Source organism: Protopterus annectens, chromosome 7.part0 (genome assembly GCF_019279795.1).
Source record: "Protopterus annectens isolate FY-2018-M chromosome 7.part0, PAN1.0, whole genome shotgun sequence".
Classification (NCBI taxonomy): domain Eukaryota; kingdom Metazoa; phylum Chordata; order Ceratodontiformes; family Protopteridae; genus Protopterus; species Protopterus annectens.
This window is the reverse complement of record NC_056739.1, coordinates 1,465,853,963-1,465,874,720: the sequence shown is the minus strand read 5'-3', so window position 1 is coordinate 1,465,874,720 and position 20,758 is coordinate 1,465,853,963. Positions and strand designations below refer to the sequence as shown.

General features: G+C 37.7%; 1 protein-coding gene across 1 annotated transcript in view; it reads right to left on the bottom strand.

Moving 5' to 3' along the window:
- Positions 1 to 20,758, bottom strand: part of ITPR1 (inositol 1,4,5-trisphosphate receptor type 1) — a 2,510,606-nt gene that overhangs the window by 295,911 nt on the left and 2,193,937 nt on the right. Inside the window, exon 50 of the mRNA XM_044076407.1 lies at positions 831 to 995. Within this exon, the coding sequence (XP_043932342.1) occupies positions 831 to 995 (165 nt within the window). The remainder of the gene's footprint in view (positions 1 to 830; positions 996 to 20,758) is intronic.

Genomic DNA, 20,758 nt, shown 5'->3' with positions numbered 1-20,758 from the left:
TAAAGGCTTTGTGGTGCTCACTACAAATGGAGTCTTAACTCTACTGTTAAATGACATTCTTACCAGAACCACTGACTGTCCCTTTACAAATACATTAATCCAATGGAAACAATCAAATCAAAGCTAATGCAGCACACTTCTATAGCATAGAAAGCTAAAGCCCTGACTATAACTCCATTTTCCCTTGATCGGTTAGTGTCTCTGGTATTGGATAAGTCAGGCAGGAGAGGGATGGAGACAGTTGGGTCCACAGCACTGCTACGACTTGCTGGACAGAGACAACATGCCATGCATGCACTACAGGCTGAGGACACATGCTTTGCTCTACCAAGCCTCTTTTGTGTGGCAGCCTTCATGGAGGGTGTTCAGGAATATGCCCATTTACATGGGAGAACATAAGTGGCCCTTGATTGGGCCTCCAACAGTTTAGGCCATAAAATGGAAAATAAATTTCATGGCTGCACTACAAACAGTGTCCTGCTTGGTAATATAAAGTCAGTAGTAGCAGTAGCCAAGACAGCAATCAAAGTGACGGGGACATATTTTTGGTTTTATTATTCAAATAGATTAAAACACTAAACACAAGTTAGATGGGACCCTGAATCACTGTCCATTTAAGTGACTTGGTCAAAGTCTTAGTTTCCAAGCTTATCAGACAGAGTGAGGAACTGCAAATGTCACTCAAAGATGCTTAATACCACAGCTGCTAGGGGAACAGAATGATATACAAAACACTTGACAAAAGCACTGAGATGTGCTTCATATACAACACTAAAATACAATGTTCAGAAGGCTATGAAGAATTAAAGGCTACTGTGCGTCACACTTACCAGAAAACTGTAAAAGAACTCATGTACACAGATTCCTAATATACTAATGAGGAGATACACAAGATGATAAAGGAATTCCACGTCTAGTATCATTGCCTTGTACCCTCTTGTAAATGTTCCACAGTTTCCCACGAAACTCATCAGGAATACAAGTTTGTTACATGCCTAGAAATAAAGAAAAAACATTAAAAGCTGTTCTTAGCCTATCAATATCAAAACGAACATTTATTTTATTGCATAACAGTCAAAGCACTAGAAACTACACAGCAGTCCTCAAAAACTAGTCAGGTTTTCAAATGCGGTGAAAGGCCCATTAAATCGCCAGGGACCCTAACATAATGCACCTTTTTCAATCCTACTGATCTCCTCACTACACAAGTAAACAACTCAATTAATGAAATAGAGCAATAACTATGGCCAAATCATAAATAAGAGTATCGGACACTTTTTGAAACAAGTAAACTCTAAGTTGGATATAACCTTATGATACAGAATATCAAATTATACGTTTTTTCATTTAAAAAGTATGTTGTTCCTACATTCTGTTGATAGAGGAAGCCTCCTGAAAATGTTCTTGCAGCTGAAGACTCCTGCCATATCATTAAAGATTGAAACCACGACGCCTCACTATGAAGTCCAGACTACTGTACTGACATGCTAAATGCATTAAGAGTTTCTTACTTGCTAGAAGGCCAGGTCTTCAACCAGATCTTACAAGTGGGACATCTCACACTGACAATTAACATGTGAGACTACAGTACTGAAAACCAAAACATAAGAAGAAGCTGCTATTCTAAAGCTCTGCTTCCCTAAAATACTTTGCAGAGATACGGAGGTTATTGATTGTAAAATCATGATAATTTGGTGGATGTGGCATGAGACAAAACTGAACAAACAGTGGGGAAAAAATCAATACCCTTCTCTCTACCCAAAAATGCTTTTTTTTTTTTTTTTAAATAAACAAAACGATTATAAGTGGAAATGAAATCAATTGCAAAACAATGATGATTCAAGAAAGTAATCTATAGACTTTAAATTACATCTGCTTTGCATATATTTCAAGCAGTGACTTCAAACAATACTGCGCACATTAAGAACATTTTAGGAGCTCTTGCACCTTTATGAAAAGCTATGCCAATCAAGTCAGATAACTTCAAAGCAGTTAACGCTGGCATTAGGCAGCAGTGGGATTACTGCACTCCTACTTCATCTTCTCAGGAGGCACAGTTTGGGAAGGAGGCAGTGCATAGTGTTCCCATTAAACATGTGTGAGCATACTGCAGTCAATTCAACAGCTGTAAGCAGTGATGGGTTGCCAAACAAGCCACCAATGTTCCAGCTGAAAGATATGGCGAGAGAACAACATAAGGTTGAAACAGGGTCATTACAGACAAAGCACCACTTTGCACCAGTGCTCTACCATTTGAATTTGCATTTCAAGTAGCATGACCTTTGCATTTTAAATGCTTCCAGCTGTTCAAAAGAAGCAGGACAGGAAAGAGTGTGCAATATCAAAGCAAGGAGCAGTAAAGATTTAACTAAACAAAATACTGTTCTTCGCATATTGGAGTTATTTAAAAAAAATCTCTGAAGTCTGCCAGAAAAGTTCATATAAAACTTTCAAAAGAACAACAGTGTCTTTCATTTCAATATTACTCAAGTATAAAAGTAAACGGGGAAAATAATTTGCTGAGTGAAGAAAAAGGCATGTTTTTGCAAGGAAAACAGACTTTACAGACTTTAAACAATCTAAATCACATACATTGTATATGTAATGCATCGCCTCCTTCTTGTGTTAAGATAAATACCCTTCTCCTTCGCTGTGTACTATGTAGTGAGAAATTATAACTAGGACATCGCTGAAAGTTCGTCTAAGCTCAATTTGTTAATCTCAAATTCATTATATGACAAACTGACATGCTAAAATTAAAACTACTCCTCAATCAAAAACATACTCTGCCAAAAAATCTTTTCACTACTAAATAAATAAGTGAATTCTGTTTAATTTTAATTGCCATTTGTTAACAGAGATGGTGTGGTTGAACCAAGAGCCCATTTTTAGAGGAGGCCTGGAGGCAAAGCTAAACAATATACATATGTAAAATATTGTAAAATAAACTAGAATAATGTGGTAATTTGACATGAAGAACATTATGCCAAATTTACTCTAATAAAATACAGTGGGGGAGTGACTTAATGAAAATATTAAGTATGAGATGTGAATACAAATTGCTGGCAACACATTTTAAGATAAAGCACAGCCAGGAAAATAAAAGTGCGTCATACATAAGATAGGTACAGTGTAAGGATACAGTGCAGATAAAGTAGAAGAGGTATATTGTTTAGGAATGAAAGAAAAACATGTTAATTAGGAGAGAGTAATAGCTGTATATCAACAGAAGAATTTATGTTGGGGTTGTGTTAATAAGTAGGGGTAGATACAAGCACAGGGGCAGAAATATTGTGAGGTTAGGTTTTTTTTTGTATATTACAAATGTGTATAGTTAACTTCATCTGTAGTGTTTGGAGTTCAGGATTATGGATATGCATACAGTGCACAAGTTCTCATACTGACTGTTGGATTTCAAAACTAGTGTGTGCATTCTGAAATGTTGGGTTCCTGCCTGGCAGATATTTCTGGATTATGTTTAATATTGCTGGATACTTAGTTGGCTTGAAAAGTAGGTAAAATTGACAGGGTTGTGTAAATTTAACCTTTTTTGTATTGCTATACAGTTCCGAGGTCTGTTAGAGAGGTTTGCAGCATAGTTGTTAATTTTGCTGTAGGTTTGTTCTAGTTTTGTAATGATAAACTTTAATGGAGGATGATTATAAGGTGTTGGGAGAAGCAATATTTGGGCTGCATGCTCTGCTTAATGTTTTGATTTATACGATTCATGGGTTAAATAAGATTAGTTTTATTTTACTGCAATTAGACTGAGGTGAGAATTGATGAGCCAATATCCTAACAGGTTAAGTACTCTTGTAAGTTCTACTGAAGTTGGTGGAGGGAGGTTTCGGTACAGATTAAGAACAGAGTCATCACTGCATTGTACTAGACTAGAATGAGGAGGAATAGTGTACATGTCATCAGTAAAGATGTTGGAAAGGATAGGGCCAAGTATGGATCCTTCAGGAACACTAAAGTCTTTGTTAAAAGTTAGAATATTACTGAAATCATTCTACTGCTGAGACAGATCTTGAAACATTTACTGTGCTGGAGCCAAGACCAACTGCAGCTACTCTCTGTAGCAGGAACATGAGATGTGGTGCTGAACGCTTTAGAGAGACTGATGAAGATGGAGGCAGCATAAAGGCCTTTATTTTTCCTCTGAATGATGGATGTTAAGGAAGAACAGAAGTTTAGTTTCAGTACAATGGCCTGCCCAAAAGTTGAATTGTGCAAGGATAGTAAGCAATTTAAAGAAAGGAGATGCAGTAGTAGGGTTTTGTACACATTTCTTCAATAATCTGAAAGAGAGATAAGATGGCAATGGGTCTGAAATTGGAAAGACTTTCAAGTCACTAAAATAAATTAAATGTATATGGAGGTAAATCATGTACACAGTTTAAGTTAATTTTAATTATTTTATTCACAACCGTTAAAAATCGAGTTGAGATATTTGTTTACACACACACATTATTTATATATATATATATATATATATATATATATATATATATATATATATATATGTGTGTCCCAGGACCCCTACTCCGCATTCCTGGAAACACTGGGAAACATAAAGGTACTACCAAACACCCTGATAATGGGTGATTTCAATTACCCAAACATTAACTGGGAGAAGTACAAACTCCCTTGCCCAACATTTTTTAGAATTTATAAACTCAAATGCCCTGGATCAACTGGTCAACACCCCCACCAGAGGTGACAACATATTGGACCTGGTCATCACCAACATGGGTGACCGGTGTTCCACAACAGAGGTCAAACCCTCCCTGGTTAGATCTGACCATAAACTAATCACTCTGCATATCCACATACCGCCACCACCACCCTTCAAAGAAACCACCATGAAAAACTTTTCAAAAGCAAACTTCATGTTACTTAAGACTGAGGTGGAAGTTTCAAAGCCCCCATACTAAAGGATAATGCTGTCCAAGCTGCAAAATCCTTTACTAATGCACTCTATGGGCACCTACAAGAATGCATGGATCGTCCTATCCCAAACAAAACCAAGACTCACTCCTCCAACAAAAGTAAACCAGTCTGGTGGACGCCTGCCATAAACAAGCTATACAATAGGAGGAAGAAACTAGTACAGAAAAGAGTAAAATCCTAAGAAGAGAAGACATCCCTGATCAGTAGCAGAAAGAAATATGTTCCTTCATAAAATCATCCAAGGCTAGCTTCGAAAGAAAAACTGCCATGGACTCCAAAGATAACCACAAGGCATTCTTTAGCTATGTCAAGAATCTAAGTGGCAATTCTCAGATCTGCTCGGAGTTCGTGCAGAATGGCACAAAATACAATGAACCAACCGATATAGCCAACATCCTGGCAGACAGGTTCAGTGCAAATTTCACCCCCCCTCTCACCTACAAAAGGGCCCATAACTATACCAGAAGAATGCAGTACCCCTCAATCACAGACACTCAGATTAAAACAGCCCTCTCCAAAGCCAAAAACACAGCATCAATGGGACTGGATGGTGTCCCAGGCTGCGTCCTACACAAGCTCAAAGATGAACTAACCCCTCACCTAAACACATTGTTTAAACTCAGCCTCTCCACTGGCTACATGCCCACAGAGTGGCGTACAGGAATGGTTATTCTGCTCTACAAAGGTGAAGCCACAATGGACCCCGGGAACTATTGCACTATAAGCCTGATTAGCTTGGCTTGCAAAGCTATGAAGCGCATCATCATGGATCTCATTAACAGAGACATTGGGAACCTACAAACACTGGACCCTACCCAGTTCGGCTTTGTTAAGGGCAGATCATGCCTCCTAAACCTGGTGGACTTCTTTGAGACAGTTACCAAGGCTATAGACAAGGGAAAGGTGGTCCACACAGCCTACCTAGATCTCGCAAAGGCCAACACCATTCCTCACTGAGGTATTATAGACAAGCTCACCAGCCTGAACATAAACCCCTACATCACGAGATGGCACAGACATCCTCCAAAAGGGTCTCACTGAGACGGATACCTGGTGTTAAAACCATGGCCTCAAGCTAAATGCCAAGAAGTACATAGTCATCTACTTTGGAAAAAACAAAGTACCCACAAACTACCACACAAGGTGGTAGCCCCCTAAATACAGAAGACGTAATAAGGGATCTGGGGACCCAAGTAGATAGTAACCTCTTCTTTGATGATCACATTGCCAAAGTGGTTAGGAAATCCTTCTATGTGGCCCACCTAATCAGAAAAAGGTTTGCATCCAGATCGAAAGAGGTCATTGGACCCTCTACGCATCACTCATCAGACCCATCATAGAGTACAATGCCCCATTTGGGATGTACCTTACAAGACACCTGCAACAGCTGGAAAGACCACAGACGTACCTCATCAAGAGGATCAATGGCCTCAAGCAGATGCCCTATGCAGCTTGACTGAAGAAACTCCAGCTGTACTCGGTTGCATACTGCCTACTCAGAGGTGATCTCTGCCTGACATACAAGGCCATGTCCAACCCAGAACTGATGGACATGCTCCACCTAAAGAAAACAATATCCCCTCGAGCCACATGCTCCAGGGATCTAAACCTCACCACAACAATAAATAGGACATGCTGGAGGGATAGATTCCTGTCAAAGAGACTTCCCATGCTCTGGAACTAGATTCCAATCCACGTTAGGCAGAGCTCCTCGCTAACCCTCTTCAACAGAAACCTTGATGAGTAAATGGGAAATAAAGTTTACCCCAGGGATCACTTCAATGGCTCTGCTGGACGGAGGCACAGGGAACTAATCTAAGGGGGCGGCGAAAGCCAACACATTCCGGCTACACTTATAAATGCCTTCGGGCAGATAGCCTAGTACCTTACACCTATGAAACTATATATAGAAAGAGAGAGATACGCATACACAATATACTTTTACTAGATATAACAACGTCAATTAACATCTTAAATAAAAGATTAAAATAAACATAACAGACACACAATTCACTTCAACAGTAACAAAATTAATGTCATACAGACTCTGATTATTAGTACATATAAAACAGGATTGAGCAAGTCTGTATTACTCAATGCTAGTCTTTAATTTTAAACAAAGTGTAATCTGATAAAAGCAATATCCGTCAGAAAAAGAAAAAACTTTAGTGGAAGCTTTTTGCTAATATACATATTAGAAATTTTAAATAAATGAACTGCACCCTTATCCATTTAAAGATATAATTTAAAGATACTGTGGTGGTGGTGCTGCGGTAGCGTTGTCGCCTCACAGTTAGACGTTGCCCATTTGATCCTCAGAGCGTCTTCTGTGTGGCGACATGCGTGAACGGGCGTTCCTTCATGGAAGCTTGTGCGTTAGGCCCGGCAAGCCAACACGTAAATCTCTACTTCCAATCATTAGGGGTCCGGAGTTCCGCTGTGGCGACCCCTAATCGGGAAAAGCCGAAAGACACAAACAAATTTAAAGATACTAATAAGTTAGTAAAGACAATGGGTTATGTCCATTAACATTCACATTCTACATATAACATGCGAGTGAAGGAAATCTGATGAACTGACCTCTGCTAGTATTATGTATGTCTGTGTACCATCCCTAGCAATAACCATCTGAAATCTTGGGACCTGCATGAATGGGTCCTGAAACACTGACGCTGATGTCAAAAAAAAAAAAAAAAGACACTTCTATATACCAAGTCAAAGCTGACCATTTCTCAGAATATTGCCTTTTCTCTGAGATACAGCAACCTTAGAGTTGGAATATATAACATCAGGGTTGTACGGACCTTGCCCTTCATATCAGGAAGTGCGGGGGAGGGGGGGGGTTTGCCCTCCTTGCAAAAAAGAAGTTTAAAAGAAGAGTGATGTTTGCTATTCTCCTGCATTTTTTTTCCCATTGTGTCAACACTTAGCATTACAAGTTCTGATATATCTGGTGGCGCAGTGGTGCAGCTGTTAAAGTCATTACCTCACAGCAAAAGGTTCTCCGGTTTGATTCTCGGCTGTGGTGCCTTCTGTGTGGAGTTTGCATGTTCTCCCTGTGTTCACATTGGTATCCTCTGGGTACTCTGGTTTCCTCCCACAATCCAAAGACATGCTTCTGGAGCATTTCTCCCCGGCCTCTGCTGAAAATAGGCTCTGTCCTACTCTGACTTTCCCGGTCAACAAATGATAAATAAAATATCAATAGAGAACCATTTCTGCTTAATGTTCATTTAGCTACTTTTAAGTACAAACATTTCCTCAAGTTATAAACACTTGAAACATAGCACCAATAAATATGTGCAAGATGCAGGCAAAGAAAAAGAATGCAAAAGCTTCCCAACAGATAACGTTACATAACCCATCAGCAAGTGCATCCTACCAATGCATGCTAATTCATATAATAATCTTTCGTCCACTTACTTTAAAACCTTAATTTGAATGTCTATTTGTATATGTGTTATACAAATGTAATTAATGTCTCTATTATACTATCATTGTCTGCCATCATTTTACCTTAACCATTTTGACACAGATTATAACCATTTGTGTCAGTATATTGTCATATTTACTTTTCAGTGTATACTTTCACGGCTTTTGAATGCTTCTAACAAACAAAATCCAAACGGATAAAGTAAAACACTTTAAACTAAAAATAAAAATAATAAAACAGCCACCAAGGACTAAACATAGGTTTTCACTGTTTTAATAAAGCACAAAAGCACAGAACCAAACAACTAAGTGCTTTCACCAGGCATAAACCGCTGGCTTCCTCAGAGTCATTTTTTATTGCAAAGAGAACATTTAAATATGTAGACAATCAATTAGTTAATTGATTAATGAACTAACCAACCAAAAAATATATATCAAAATTAATTGATTAAAAAGTTCTTCATAAATACCCACACATTCAATCAACCTCATGTTAACATAATAACTTTACAATAGACATTAAATAAAAACAAAAAAGTTTACAGTCTCTTGTGTTAAAAGGCAGAATAACCAGTATTGTAACACACACATTTTATATTATATCATGTGACAAATAAGTAGCCAAATTAATATATTTCCAAGTTATTAGACTGAGTTGTTACTAGTGAAAGGGGGTATGACATCAATAATAAAATTGGAGCCTTGGAAACAGCTTGGCAACTTAGGCTTAATGCCTTGAAGCCACCTGGTTTGAATGATGGTGTCTCCCTGATGCCTATTTTAAACTTAAAGGCAAATCAGATTTAATTTGGGAAAATAAAAAATATATACACAGTGTTGACAATTTTTGTAATGTCATTACTATGTATTAAACAATATATTAATTTGGCTTATTGTCACATGATATAAAATATATATGTGTTACAATACTGGTTATTCTGCCTTTTAACACAAGAGACTGTAAAATTTGTTTTGTTTTTATTTAATGTCTATTGTAAAGTTATTATGGTAACATGAGGTTGATTGAATGCGTGGGTATTTATGAAGAACTTTTTAATCAATTAATTTTGATATATATTTTTTGGTTGGTTAGTTAATTAATTAATCAATTAACTAATTGATTGTCTACATATTTAAATGTTCTCTTTGCAATACCAAATGACTCTGAGGAAGCCAGTGGTTTATGCCTGGTGAAAGCACTTAGTTATTTGGTTCTGTGCTTTTGCGCTTTATTAAAACAGTGAAGACCTACATTTAGTCCTTGGTGGCTGTTTTATTTTTATTTTGAATGCTTCTACTTTGCAATGGAGGATTTTCAGGCTCAGCCAATCAGTGCTCTACCTCTGTTAAATATATAAAAAAATAAATTTAAATTCCTTTGTAAGTACTACCTCTATACGTCTCTGTGGTACCATTGGTTAGTGCATTTAAACTAACTGAAATGTTGGGGGTTCAAACTCACCCCAGGCAGTCAAGTACAGATGACTACAGCACTGTTTTGTTTATGAGCTGTTTCCTGTTCTAGGGGTAAGGGTTTGAATCTTTCCAACTTCTTTTGCCTACTATGTGAAGTTCAGCAAGTCACTTTACCAGACAGTGCTTTGGGTCAAGTGGGAAGTTGGGCTAAGCTCCTCAGTGGTTTCCTGGACTGCATGCCCACAGTCACTACATATTGCACCACATATGGTTCATTTTACCACATCAAAGGAATGGAAAACTGAGAAAAGGGTTTGCCAACTCACCCGCACAGCCTGCCTCCTCTGTCACAGTTTTACTTCAGCACAAATATAAAAGTTACTCAAACAAATACACCACACCTCTGATGTCACATTCTCTCTCAGCAGTGTGCTGCCTTGAAGGTTTTTTGGTGCAACCTCAATGAAAACATCTATTAGTCATTCCAGACCAACAGATGTAAGGGAAGGAGCAGGAGACGACGACTACATGGAAAGAACTAATTGTGTCGAAGGGTACACAACAGGACAACCTGCTTATTATGTGTTCGAGACATGGATACCAAGAAATATCACAGACAGTGTAGCTTGCTGGATTCTAATATTTTAATTATTCATGTACCTGCAGACACATTAAATGTATACTTCTAATGGAAATATGATAACACTTGATGTGACTGTGTGTAGAAAAATACTCACTGTACATCAAGCATACAGATTTAACTTCAGAATAAACATTCTCTTAAATGCAAGCAACTGCTTAATCCTCCCAAACCATGTAACGAGATTGCTTTTTATATGCATAAAGCTTACTTTCTAGCATAAAGAAATGAATAACTTTCCCACTATGATCCAGAGAACCCAAGGTTTGATCAACAGCCAGTTATTTTAACACCTCATCAGGGGATGGTGGGACCAAATTGCTGACTGCAATTAATGCATCATGGGGGAAGTAACAATTCACTATGCTGTAAAGCTAACTCTCATTGAGAAGTGTGGCACCAGCAATACCTTGTCTAAACACGCTGAATAGATGCTGATAGTGGGAGCTTAAGGCTATTAATCAGATAACCTTGATGCCTGACTTAACCATGGTCATATTTCATCCCAAGAGAAATGAACGAGGCAAGTGATTACGGGATGGTTGATGGCAGGCAGTGGCAATTAAAAGCAGAATAAAAATGCATACATGTACATTTATCACAGAATAAAGGAGGTGTTAAGTCTTAAACTGGGGATTGTGTTATTAAGCAACTATAGAAAAGAAGACAAAACAGAAGTGGGGTTACAATACAGACTTTACAAGTGGAGCTGGACAGGAGGAATGGGGAGGAGAAAGGAACAGGACACGAGTTGCAGCCAAGCATAAGGGAATTCATCAAAATACATGAGTGAACAGTAACGAAAAGCATACAAACAAGATTGTCAGAGTGCTCAAGGGAGAGTGGAAGGGGTACACATCAGCTGTTCCCACTCTCTTACACCAACATGCTGTCAGCCAACTAGAATTCTTTTTGCAAGTGTTTCTAATGTGCGTCAGCTTTGGCAGTAAGGCTTAACAAGCCATTTTTGCAAAACCAGCAAAACAAAATCCATTGCTTAATTACGGATGTTCAGAACATGTAAACTGTAGTAGAGAACCATAATAAAAACCATTTATAACAATGGTTAAACTGTGGTATGTTTCATTTCACTCTCGGATATTTTCCTTTAGATGCCGACTCAAACATGATGAATGCCACAGGCTGCTATTTCTCAAGCTAAATATAGAAAACAGACAAAAAAAGGTAAGGTAATGAACATGACCATTTCTTTTCTTTTTTTTTTTTTTTTTTAAACGTATTAGATTTTTAACAACAATGATAAACAATTAACTTAAACTCAACTATATACAAAAGTTCACAACATTAATATATATGTAAATTATACAACTTTACAATCAATATTTTTCAAGCATACCACTTAGTTTAAGCCATAATTTAAAAGAATATGTAACATTTGATGTTCTCATCCTTACAGTTAATTCACGCCTACAGACAATTTTTAAGAAATTAAACTTATTACTTGAGTAGTTTTATTTTCCCATTTCTTAGTAATTACTTTTCTAGCAATAGTAAAACTAGACCAAAGATGCACTTGAGTCTTAGGAATTATTAAAGGAACAGGTGCATTAAATAGGTTCAATGGTTTATGTGGGGTGATATAGGCACCAAGTAAAAATTTCCATGTGAAAATTTTCCAATATAATGAAGATGTTTTTTTTCTGAAGATTTTAATACTAATTTTTTATCTTCATCTGAGAAAATGTCATTAATTTTTGTTGAATAATTTCAAAACGTCATCAGAGAAAGGGAAATATGTTCTAAGAAGTCTATAAATCTATGACAAATACATAATATTAACTAAATTATTGGTAACATTAATTATTCTAACATTTTAGGGACAGATTCCAATCATATTATGTTAATTTTTGTACAGACACATTCCCTACAAATCTGCATATTTAAATAAATTTTGTAACTTTAAACTATATGTCGGGTGAGGAGATTTTCTGCAGAAAGTTTATTTCTGTTTAGGAATTGATGCCAATGCATTACTTTTTTCAGATCTAATCTTTTGTTAAAGTTATACATTTCTAAACACTCACTGGTATATACAATAGGAAATAGAAAAACTTCTGAAAGAAGAAAAAATATGACTAATACATGGGATGGAATATGACTTTTCCATTTATACAGCTGATCTTTATACACCAGATGAAGTTATTTGGCACGATTTGTGTATATCTAACAGTAATTGATTTATTATTTTTAAATAATTTTTTTTCATGAATAGCTTTCCACTTACATTCATATGAAGTATTAAGCCACAATGCCATTATTTTAATAACTGGTGAAGTAGCATATAATTCAATACCTGGAAAACCTATGCCCCCATCCTCCCAGCTATTCCTTTGCCAATTAAAAGGAGATCCTTGATTTATTTGGATACCAAAAAAATGTGAGAAGGATACTATTTATCTTCTTTAAGAATTTTGGGTGGTGTCAAAATGATCAATTAAATTTAAAAAAATCTGGGAAGAATTACCACCTTAAAGTCAGACGGTCTTCCATAGTTAAAGAAAAATTTATTCCATATAGCAATTAGAGTGATTTTATCTATTTACTCGAAATAAACAATCTCTATACTTTGATGTTATGATACCAAGATATGTATTTTCTAATTAAAGTTACTGTTTTCAAATGATTTAATTAGTAAAGTATTAGTTTTATTATTATTATTATTATTATTATTAAATGTTAGACTTGACATGAAATTGTCTCAAACTGTTTCACTGTACCCATATGTTCCAATGAAACCCCAATATCACCTATTGTAAGAAGGGTATCTGCAAAAGTTGAATTTTTAAGTTTAGATCTTCTGCTAATGATATACTATAATATTTTCATTTGATCTAACAGTTAGCAAAAGGTTCTATAGCTAAAGCAAACAGTGGTGGCCATGGACAACCCTGTTTCATACCTTTCTGCATTCTGAAAGAGTTAGAGAGAAAACAACCTACCTTAAAGAAACAAGGACCATCATGTAACTTCTTGATCAAAGATATAAATTCCAATAAGAAATTATCTTTTTTTAAAAAGTACTGAAGGAATACAAGACCAGTTTGCTGAATCAAATGCTTTATCAATATCTAAACTAATAAGTGAAAGTTTTTTTACTTTTATTTATAAAATCTATTAAGGTACCTAGTCTAACCATATTATCTTGTACCTGCCTATTTAAAATACATCCAGTTTATTAATTACCTTTGATAAAATTACATTAATTCTGTTAGCCAAAATGAACACAACTGTACATAACATTAAGAAGCAAAATGGAAAGATACAGGGAACAGTGCAAAGGTTCCGTATTCTGTTTTAATATGGGTAATACAAGATAAACTCTTCAAGAAAGGGGAACCTTAAGAGTCTCCAATTTCTTTAAAAGTTTTTGCTAGTATATTAATTACATTCTCTGGTAATAGTTTGCAGAACTCTGGTAAAACACCATCTCTCTCTCTCTGGTGCTTTATTGCTCTAATTTTTTGATTGGATCTTAAATTTATTTAGTAGAAAATGATCTATCAATTCTTTTGGCTTGGTCTTCAGTTAATTTTTTTGTATATTACTTAAAAAAATGTATCCAACACTATTCATTGAAACGTTTTTATTTATAGTCACGTTCCCTAAAGCACTCAAAAATACAAATCTATTATCAATTTGATAATTTCTTTGATATGATTTACTCACTCAAACCTAATAGCTAATTTATGTAAATTCTGAGGAATTAGTTAAAGAAGACTGAAGTTTTAGTTTTTCTAAATTAATGGATACTTTGTGATTGCGGCCGCAGTGGTGCAGAGGTTAGCGTTGTCACCTCACAGCAAGAGGTTCTCCCATTTGATTCTCGACTGGAGCACCTTCTGTGTGGAGTCTGTATGTCCTCCCTGCGGCTGAGTGATGTTACAGATATGCAGGTAGGTGTATGCATGAATGGGTGTGCCTTATTTGAAGGCTGGGTGTCGGGCTGGCAACTCAGCACCATAAAAGCCCACTGCCAATCATTAGCAGACTGGAGTTCCACTATGGCGACCCCTAGCCGGGAAAAGCCAAAAGAGGAAAATAAATTGATACCTTGTGATTAAGAATTTTAAGATATTTCATATTTAAACTCTTTTCTTTTTGCATGGAAATATCATTTGGATTCAGACATTATCTGATTCTTTATTCCACTCCTTTCTTTCAAATTTATATCAAAATGTACTTCAACCATTCAGATATGCCTTCAAAGAACCCCATACCATGATATCCGAAACTTCACCTTCATATTTATATCTAAATTATGTACTTCATTTAAAAAACATTCTGGAAAACCTTTAATTTTAACTACAAATGCTGGAAATCTATTACAGTGCATTATACAAGTAGATTGTAATGCAAGATTAAACACAATTGCATTGTGGGCAGACAATGGAAAAGATAGCATTGAAACTTCATTAAGATTTGATCATAGATTATTAGAAAAAAATCTTATCAATATTAGAGTACCATAACTATGAAAACGAGTATAATGCAGGGAATTAAAGACATTTATGATTTGAAAACATCTAAGGTTCACTGAGTTTATAAGTGTTTAGCAAAAGATGACAATCTTTTTTTTTTTTTTTTTTTTTACTTGCTGTAGTATCTCTTTCAGACAAAATTATATTAAAATCACCAGCTATAACCTCACAGAATAGGAAATATCTAAATATATTTTTTTTAGTCTTTTGTTCCAACTCCTGGAATCCAAGAACTATAAGTGTGATTTTTATCAATTTTGATTACTACAATAAATAACATACCATTTTTAACTGAATAAGCTTGAATTACCTTTGGCATTACAGCTGAATTTTTCCATAAAATGAGAGCACCTCTTCTTTTAACTTTGAATTGATTATCTCTTTTCATAAGCCAACACACAAACACACACACATTATATATATATATCCTTATAACCCATCATACCTCTGAACAGTACCGAATTCCTCAGTATATACTGGTTTTGAAGGCAAAATAGTAGGGTGCCATGAATTCACAAGAGGCCCCTTTAATTCTTTTTTTTTTTTTTCATTTTTATTGGGGAGTACAATTTTAAATGTATTGCTGATTTCACCACACATCACCAGCATATCCTGCAATATCATCAACATGCAGGGGTGTGCGTGATGACACTGCTTTGGGAGGCAGACTACCAGCCTGTCGGGGACTCGGACTGTGTTTAAACTTTACCACCTGGAAATATGAATAGCAGCAGGACAGCACAGAAGCAAGCTCTACTTCTGCCAAGTGCCAACGTTTGATTCTAATTGGCAGCAACTTGCAATTTGTGTTGTGTGAACAGTGGTTTGGAATGTTTGCTTTTATCGTTACGAGTTTCTATGAGTGCTTTGTTGTGTGTGCACACCCTTAAACTAATACTTTGTTCAAGCACCTTTTGATTAAATTACAGCATTCAATCTTCTTGGGTACACACCTGCATTAGAGACTCTGATTAACTCCAAGTAAAGTTCAGCTGTCATAGTCTGATTTTTCTGACATTTACTCAGTTGCCTGCTACAGCAAAAGCCATGATTCAAAGAGCTTACAAAGCATCAAAGGTATCTCACTATTGAGAGGCAGTCAGGAGAAGGGTAGAAAAAAATTTCCACAGCACTGGCTATACCATGGAAAACAGTGAAGGTGGTCATCAAAAAGTGGACAAAATATGGGACAACAGTGACACTGCAAATAACTGGACATCCCTCCAAAATTGATGAAAAGACTAGACGAAAACTGGTCAGGGAGGCTGCCAAGAGACCTACAGCAACACTGAAGGAGTGCAGGAATTTCTGGCAAGTACTGCTTGTATACTACATGTGACACAATTTCCCATATTCTCCTATGTCTGGACTATGGCGTAGGGCTGCAAGATACAAGAGTTTTCTTACACAGAAAAACATCCAGGCCCAGCTAAAATTTGCAACACAATACACGTCTCCCAAAAGCATGTGGAGATAATGTGTTATGATCTGATGAGACCAAGGATGAACTTTTTGGCCACAATGCAAAAAGGTATGTTTGGTGCAAAAACACTTGGTATCACCAAAAGAACACCATTCCAATGGTGATGGCATGGTGGTGGCAGTATCATGCTTTGGGGTTGTTTTTCTTCAACTGGAACTGGGGCTTTAGTCAAGGTGGAAGCAATTATGAACAATACCAAATACCAGTCACTTTTGGCCCAAAACCTTCAGGTGTCTGCTAGAAAGATGAAGAGGAATTTCACCTTTCTGCTAGAAAGATGAAGAGGAATTTCACCTTTCAATACAATGACCCCAAGTATACATCCAAATCAACAAAAGAATGGCTTCACCAGAAGAAAATTAAAGTTTTGGAATGGCCCAGCCAGAGCCCAGACCTAAATCTAATAGAAAATCTGTGGGTTGACCCAAAGAGGGCTGTACACAAGAGATGCTCTTGCCAAGTCAAGATGTGCCATGCTGAAAGACTCCTACCCAAAAAGACTGAATGCTGTAATTAAATCAAAAGGTGCTTCTTAAAAAATGCAACAAATAATCCGGTACAAAAAAATCTGAAGTGAAACTGTCAAGCTGAAAACTGAGTGTGTCACATAAATCACTGTCATGAAACACTCAGCACCACTAAATTCCATGTCCGAGTGCAATAACCACTCAGTACCTTCCTCTGACCTCATAAGCCTTGCAACATTCAACTACAGTTCTGTCCAGATGCGACAATTTACAGTTTTAATTTGTGAAAAATAACTGTTCAAATACTTCAACCTATACACTTTACATGAAACACTTAAAAAAAGCCAAAACTGGGGTATGCTCATAACTTCAAAAAAAATTAAAAAATGGAATTCTGTGACTTGCATCTTCATGAATACATCAAAAATACAAAGAAAAAATACTTCCCAGTCACAGTAAACTGATGCTTAAACCAATGAGCACATTACCCTTTTCAATAAACTGAGTGCAGTTCTCTAATACCAATACAAAAATGTTCAACATCTCCAAGAAAATACAAAGCCAAAGCTTCAGACAATTTTGAGAGAGTAAATTTCTGTAATTTCACATATATTGACAAAAAAAAAAAACCTTTCTAAATGACACAAATGCAACCTTCAAAACTGAAGTAAACAATCTCCTAGACCAAAAATTTAAGCATCCAATATACCATTATATATGAATGCATTCATATGTAGAAAATACACACATGTATGAATTTACAAATGCCAGCAAAATTAAAACTATGCATTATGCATTCTCACCAGTATCTTAACACATACAATAAAAATATGACAAAATACACTTCTTAAAAAAAAATAAAAATATATTTTCAGCTATATAAATTTACACATAAATCCTATAGAAGCTAGAAATTTAAGTATTAAACACATTAGTATATTTTCCACCACAATAATATAACATAAATGGTGTGTAGTTGGGCAATGAGTGGAGGTGTTGGAAGATGCTGGTCAGACTGTGAATCTTTTCCGGAGGAAGAAAAGCATGCATTATGCATATGTCTAGTCTACAACCCAGAAAAGAACACTTGTGTAACATCTTATAACCACAGATTCCCTTTCTTCCATGTTGCAGTATTCTTGGTGTGGGATTCTCCACCTCAAGTGACCCGAACGTCGGCTCCTATACAAAGGCCTAAACCTGGTTGCTGTTGGTGTGTCGGACATCACACACAGGGCCATAAACCAGGAGCCTTAAATGTGCTCCCTGCACACACAGACTTCAGAACTAACTGCCCAGTTGGGCAGTGGACTACATAGAGCCAAATTTCCTCTAGACCAGTGAAATGCCATAGACTGTCCAGTGAGACCTCAGTCTAGGAGGTGCACTAGGGTGCCCCACAGACAGGTGAACAGAATGCAGGGGGGTGGTGAGAGGGAAGGAATACTGCAACAGGGAAGAGGAGGACATCTATGGCTATGGTAAGATAAGATTTTACACAACTATTCTATGTCCTTCTATTCCCATGTTGCAGTATTCTTAGTATGGGAGAGTACCACAGCTTAGGAAGGAGGAAGGGTGGAGATAGAGGTAGCTGATTACGGACATCCCTGCAGGACTGCCCTAGCAAAACCTCTTCTGGCTCTGGAGATATGGTCCAGTTTGTAGTGTCTGGTAAAGCTGTGTATAGTGGACCAGTTGGCTGCCTCCAGAATGGAGGCTGTGTCCAGGCCTTTGAAGAAGGCTTTGGAGGATGCTATGGCCCTTAGTGGAGTGTTTTTATCTCATGAAGTAAGTCTTTACCATGGTAGGAGTAGCAGAAGCAGATAATTTTCCTTATCCAACAGGAGATAGATTGTTTAGAGACTGCCTTGCCCAGGGCCCTGGGATGAAAGGATACAAAGAGTTGATTAGATTTCCTTACGGACTTAATTTTGTCAAAATAAAATCTTAGCTGTCTGTGCACATCCAGGGAATGGAGTATTCTCTCACTGACTGGGAAAGAAGGTGGGAAGATGGATGGACATTTTTAATGATAGCTCGTTGACCACTTTGGGCATGAAAGAAGGGTTGGTGCACAGGGTCACCTCGTCTTTGTGGAAGATGGTGTAGGAGGACAGGCCATGTAACTCTGACACCCTTTTAGCTGAAGTGAGAGCTACCAGCAGAATTGCTTTCCATGTGCACATTTGCAGTGTTGAAGAACTAGCTGGTTCAAATGGGCCAGTGAGTTTTTCCCAAGGTGGTGGAACAGGTTTCCTTGGTGGCCTGATGTGCAAGACACCTTTCAGGAACAATTTAACATCTAACCTGGAGAGTTGAGGAGGGTCTAAGGTTAAGCAGCCAGAGATGGCAGATAGGTGGACTTTCACTGGAGAGTATGAAAAGCCTGCCTTGATAAGTTCACACACGCAAGCCAAGACTAGAGGGACATCCACTAGAAAAGGATCGCTGTGTCTTTGGAGACACAAGTGGAGCATCTTTCCCATTTTAAAATGTAGGATCTCCTTCTGTTAGGTTTCCTGGCCTCCCTAAGGACTGAAAGCACATCCAAGTAGCGGTTTCTGAGAGCATTAAAAGTTGATCATCCAGAGTGTTAGACATAGCATTTCCAGGTGAGGGTGGATGAGTGTTCCCTTCTGCTGTGTGAATAGGTCTACCTTGTGGGGTAACTTGTGGTGACTGCCCTTGGCAATGGACAATGGGATGAGGAACCAATACTGCCTTGGCCAATAGGGGAGTCACCAGCAAGATTTTCGGCATGTCCCTCCTGATCTTCGGAACGACCTTTTGAATGAGAGGGAAGGTGGGGGGGGGGCATACAGAAACCATCCCTTCCATGAAATGGTGACAGCATCCACTCTCCAAGCTAGTGGGGAGTGGTCCTTGATACAAAGTTTTTTCAGTTGTCTGTTCTGGGACAGAGACAAACAAATCTATTTCTGGTGTGCTCCACTGGTGGATAATGTCTAAAAAATCTTGTCTGTTTAACATCCATGAGTGATGCAGAGAGGATGATCTGCGGAGAGCATCCAACTAGTGGTTGTCCCGAGATGATATGTAGGATGCCTGCAGAGATAAGTTGTTTTGGGAGGTTACGTCTCAAATTAGGATTGCTAGCCTGCAGAGGATATAGGACTTGCCCCGCCCCCTGTTTGCTGATGTACCACATGACTGTGGTGTTGTCTCTAAAGATTTGAAGGGGACCTGGCTGAAGGATGGGAAGAAAGGTTTTCAGTGCCAAAATAACTGCAGTCATTTGTCTGACACTAATGTGTTTTTTCTGGAGGAGTGACTGCCAGAGTTCTTGTACCTTGAGATCCTTCATGGTAGCCCGCCAGTCCAGGTCTGATGAGTCTGTGTGCATGTACTGAGCTGGTGTGGGAAGGTGAAGGGGAAGTCTTGTGTTCATTTGAACTTGTTGCATCCACCACCTTAACTCTGCCTTTAGGAGGGGTATGAAGGGAATCTGGAATTCGAGACTGGCTGTGTTGGGACCACACATTCTTTAGATACCATTGTAGTTTTCTCATGTGCACCCTGGCTAAGGGCAGCCTAGGAAAGGTGGCTGCCATAAGGCCTAGAAATTGCAGGAATTATCTTGCTGATAGTTGGTGGACCTGGGGCAGATCTTGGAAGCGGCCTGCTAGGGAAAGTACTTTGTCTTGAGGAAGGAAAGGCTTCATCAGGTCTGTACGGATCCTGCAGCCCAGAAAGATTTTAGCCTGCTTTGGTGTTAGGGATGATTTGGGGAGAATGAGGGTGAACCCCAGACCCTGTAGCAGAGGCATGGCAAACTGCTGATTTTTTAGGGTGACTTCTTTTTCTGCAAGAATGAGTACATTGTCTAGGCAGGGGCAGATCTGAA